Source organism: Setaria viridis, chromosome 3, assembly GCF_005286985.2.
Source record: "Setaria viridis chromosome 3, Setaria_viridis_v4.0, whole genome shotgun sequence".
NCBI lineage: Eukaryota > Viridiplantae > Streptophyta > Magnoliopsida > Poales > Poaceae > Setaria > Setaria viridis.
Window position 1 is genome coordinate 47,920,672 of NC_048265.2, and position 4,516 is coordinate 47,925,187.

The 4,516-nt window shown below is 48.9% G+C and overlaps 1 protein-coding gene across 1 annotated transcript; it reads left to right on the top strand.

Moving 5' to 3' along the window:
* The first annotated feature begins 498 nt into the window (after positions 1 to 498).
* LOC117850633 (serine/threonine-protein kinase 52) lies at positions 499 to 4,036 on the top strand. Its single transcript, XM_034732490.2, has 7 exons — positions 499 to 805; positions 1,061 to 1,470; positions 2,449 to 2,570; positions 2,698 to 2,894; positions 3,005 to 3,179; positions 3,331 to 3,465; positions 3,575 to 4,036. The coding sequence occupies exons 2-7, from the start codon at positions 1,206 to 1,208 to the stop codon at positions 3,779 to 3,781; spliced, it is 1,101 nt and encodes a 366-aa protein (XP_034588381.1). The 5' UTR covers positions 499 to 805; positions 1,061 to 1,205; the 3' UTR covers positions 3,782 to 4,036.
* The last annotated feature ends 480 nt before the right edge of the window (positions 4,037 to 4,516 follow it).

Below are 4,516 nucleotides of genomic sequence, written 5' to 3' on the forward strand. Positions count from 1 at the left end.
CAAACTTCTGAAACACCTATTGTTCCATCTGCTGACCCGCTCCGGCCTCCTCGCACCAAACCAAACCAAACCCACCTCGCCAGCGTCCACCGCCTCGCCCTCGCTGCAGCCACCTCCTGGCTCCCACATCCGCCTACCTCATCCCATAACCTACCCTCACCGGAGCGTGTCACCTCGAATTCCCGCTTCTTTCCCAATCCTCGCCGCCCTCCTGCTCTGCTCCCCACTCCCTGCTGCTGGAGCTGGAGTTGCAAATGCACCGGGACCTAGCGACCGGGTTTTCCTTGCGTGGCCCTAGCGTTGGGAGCATGTTCCAACCTTTCTCTTTTCATTTTGGACCTAAGTTCCTTTATTTCTCTCTAGGAAAAGATAAAATAAATTCCTTTTTGCTTGCGGGAATAAAGAAAAAAAGAAACTCTTTTGTTCAACAAGTGGCACGCCTCCTAGCTAAGCAATGCCGAAAACGTGATTTAATCCTTGACATTTATTACCGTAAATTCCCCACTCCTGGCCAAACTTCTGAAACACCTGTTCTTCCACCTGCTGACCCGCTCCGGCCTCCTCGCACCAAACCAAACCAAACCCACCTCGCCGGCGTCCACCGCCTCGCCGGCGCCGCAGCCACCTACCGGCTCCCACCCACGCCTACCTAATCCCATAACCTGCCCTCACCGGAGCGCGTCACCTCGAACTCCCCGCTTCTTTCCCTGTCCTCGCCGTCCTCCTGCTCTGCTCTCCCCTCCCTGCTGCTGGAGCTGGAGCTGCAGATCCACCGGGACCTGGGGACCGGTTCCTCCTTCCGCTGGTAAGCACACGCCCTCTCTTGCTCGGGAGGAATCTCCCTTGCTCCTACCAGAGTAGCTAGTCTGGTTGCTGGTTGCAACCAAATCCGAATCCGAATCTTTCTCCCCTCCCTTGCTCCAATGCCCCCATTCCGCAGTGATTTGCTTGCCGCGTGCTGGAGCTGTGCTTGTAATCAGTTCGTGTCCCAAGAATTTTAGGGGCTTGCTTCCTTCAATTCCGCCCATTTACGCCAATGGCTTCCTGTTTGTGTATGCAGAATTTGCGACCCTGGCCTCTGCCCCTGGCGGCGCAGAGGTCCTGTGGAGGGCTCCACTGCTCCATCAAACACAGCGGAGGCTGCAAGTCTCCGCCAAGGGAGACAAGTTGAGGTCTTGGAAGCCGGAGGCCGGTCCCGGGCCGCGATGGCGTCGAGCGCCGGCGATGGCGCGTCGGCGGCGGCGAAGAACGAGACCTACGTGCGAGCCGACAAGATCGACCTGGAGAGCCTGGACATCCAGCTGGAGAAGCAGCTGGCCAAGACCTGGGAGAAGCACAAGGGCAAGTCCACCCTGGGGCCCCGGGAGGACTGGGAGATCGACCTCGCCAAGCTCGAGATTCGGTACGTCATCGCGCAGGGCACCTACGGCACGGTGTATCGCGGAACGTATGATGGGCAGGATGTTGCAGGTACCCTGTTTTCTCTCATCGTTCATTCGTTCTTCGTTTCGGGTGTCTGCATGAGATGAGATTGTTCGGGCTTAGAATTCTTGGTTTTCAGTAGATAGTACAGTGGTTTACTTACCCGTGCAGGGTAGAAAATTGATACAAGCAGCAGGTTAAATGGGGCATATGTGTAACCATGTCGCATGATGCAATTCTTGATTCAGTTGGCACATGTACATGAATGCTAGGACTTAGAATTTTTCGTAACGGGATTTCCTAGTTCCATTAACAGGAACAGCTAGCTCTTATGTGATCTGAATATTCATTGTTCTGTTTTGTTCCTCTTCTATCTTTGGATACCTGTTCTAGCAAATAGTTGGTCACGCTCTGTTTCATTTTCCATGTGAATCAAGGAGCAATTCTTGTTCATGGAAAATAGAACTCTAATGTTTACACTACACATGTCAAATGTGTAATCATGTATGTATTGTAGCGCAAGTGATGTGCGATGGTTATGTGGTGCTGACTTTTCTCTTTGCATTGGTTTATGTGTGTGAAGTATTGCACCTTTGCGGATTTAGTTTTTTCTTTTGCTCAGAGATTCTGATCGTGAAATCCTAAAACCTAAATACTAGTGGGTGAAGGGTAATAGCCATTGTAACTTCATTTCGTCAGGTGTCTGCTTTGTGTTTTGGGTGCATCTGTGACCTCTGGTGTCATGAGCTTATTCAGGTGTCCTGTTCCTGAGCTCTCTTGCTACACAGGACCGAGATGCTGTACATCTTTCACCATACCCTTTTTTGCCTTGTAGACAAATAGACAGCTTACCTCAAACGGCGTATTATCAAATGGATGAAATTATCTGGATATTATGAAATTTTTGTATTACTGTTGAGTTAGAATGTCAGATACTTTAACAAATTACCAATTGCACATGCATTACACTGTCCTGATCTTCTCATGTGCTTTAAGTTCATTCTGTTTTTCTCATGATGTGTACAGTAAAACTGTTGGATTGGGGTGAAGATGGCTTTGCAACGGAAACTGAAACTGCTACACTGCGAGCATCGTTTAAGCAGGAGGTTGCTGTCTGGCATGAGCTCAGTCATCCAAATGTTACAAAGGTGAATATTTCTGCTTAGTTTGTTTTAGCAGTATGTGGCACACTGTGCTGTCTGTGCTCTTGAGTAGTAGCTTTCTTCTTGTCATCCACTTACATGGTTTGTTTACTCTTTACTTTCTTTCTTGCAGTTCATTGGTGCATCGATGGGTACTACAGACCTTAAGATTCCAGTCAATAGTTCTCGCACTGAGCTGCCGCCAAGAGCATGTTGTGTTGTGGTAGAATATCTTGCTGGTGGAACACTAAAACAATATCTAATAAAGAACAGGCGACGGAAGCTTGCATACAAGGTTGTGGTTCAGATAGCATTGGATCTGGCCAGAGGGTAAGCAAGCTATATAAAACCCCCCTTCATTCAGAAGTTGGGTAAAGTTGCTGTCATACATTTTCTTATATTAAATCTTATGATGGCCACTTGTTTTGTTTGTTTTGCAGATTGAGCTATCTACACTCAAGAAAGATAGTTCATCGGGATGTTAAAACTGAAAATATGCTACTTGATACGCAACGGAACCTTAAAATCGCTGATTTTGGTGTTGCTCGTGTTGAGGCTCAGAATCCAAAGGATATGACAGGCGCGACAGGCACACTTGGCTACATGGCCCCAGAGGTATACTATACTGTATAAGATTTGTATGAAAACAGATGCTCTTCTTTGTATTTCCTGTCTTTATCAGGCTAAGTATTTTAGTCTGTTGGAGTTTTAGCTAGTTATTTCTGTTCTAAGTAATTATTTGTTCCTTTGCCATTCGTGTCTGCAGGTCCTTGAAGGCAAGCCATACAATAGGAAGTGTGACGTCTACAGTTTTGGCATATGCTTATGGGAAATATACTGCTGTGACATGCCTTATCCAGACCTCAGTTTTGCAGATGTCTCATCTGCTGTTGTTCATCAGGTTCGTTTTCAGCTGCTGGCTTCACTGTCAGATGGCTATTTTACCATCCACGTATTGAACATATATAATATATTGGGAAGAATGAATGATTAATGGTTTGTCTGCACAGAATCTGCGCCCGGACATCCCCCGCTGCTGCTCAAGCGCGATGGCGAACATCATGCGCAAGTGCTGGGACGCGAACCCGGACAAGCGTCCGGACATGGATGAGGTGGTGCGGCTCATGGAGGCCCTCGACACGAGCAAGGGCGGCGGCATGATACCGGAAGGCCAGGCGGGCGGGTGCTTGTGCTTCTTCAGAGCCCGTGGCCCTTAGAAACAACTCCTACAGCTCTCCTCCTCGCCTCCTTGTCGATACTGTTACAATGTCGGAGCCAAATGCGAGCCTCTGTTTCGTCATTGGGGGTACCAAATGGCCCCTTGGCTGTGCTGGTTGGAGATAACTTGACAGTCTTTATTATGGTTGGCGCTCGTTTGATAGTGATCAATGTGAATACCAGTGAGAAGTGCATGATACAGAGTTTGGGCTAATTCGTGGTTGCATTCTTATAAAATGGTTTGTTTACTTGAATCATAAAATGGGCCGTTATGGATTTCTCTGGGAGAACGGGTTCAGCATGTGTACAGATTTTATTAGATTGATCCGTGTTGATGATCTTCTATATTCAGATCCTGATGGTTTTGCTCTCAAGGAAATCGGAGGCAAATGGGGTTTATTGTAAGCACACGATAGCCTGTCTAGTCACGGACTGGCCCAATTTTTTTTTTTTTGTGTGTGTATCAACGGGCCTGAGCCTGAAGAATCGGCCCGGCCCAAACATCCCGAGCGCGAAAATGGAAAGCTTTTTCCTCGCCGCGGCGGCAAATCTGGAATCCCCCGAAATCTCTCTCTCTCTCCTCGATAGCCGGAGCCCGGAGGTCGCAGAACAGCGGCGGCGATGGCCCTCCCCCGGATCGAGATAGACTGGGACCGCGTGTTCCGCAGCTCCTCCTCCGAATTGCATACCTTCTTCTACTCCAGGTCGGCGGCCGCGGAGGGCGGCGACGAGCC

What these genes read in the sequence shown, in the direction of transcription:
- LOC117850633 (XM_034732490.2), top strand. Translation starts at nt 1,206, where the DNA reads ATGGCGTCGAGCGCCGGCGATGGCGCGTCGGCGGCGGCGAAGAACGAG. An exon ending in TTGGCTACATGGCCCCAGAG is followed by an intron (nt 3,180 to 3,330) that starts GTATACTATACT and finishes TCGTGTCTGCAG; the next exon opens with GTCCTTGAAGGCAAGCCATA. An exon ending in CATCTGCTGTTGTTCATCAG is followed by an intron (nt 3,466 to 3,574) that starts GTTCGTTTTCAG and finishes TTGTCTGCACAG; the next exon opens with AATCTGCGCCCGGACATCCC.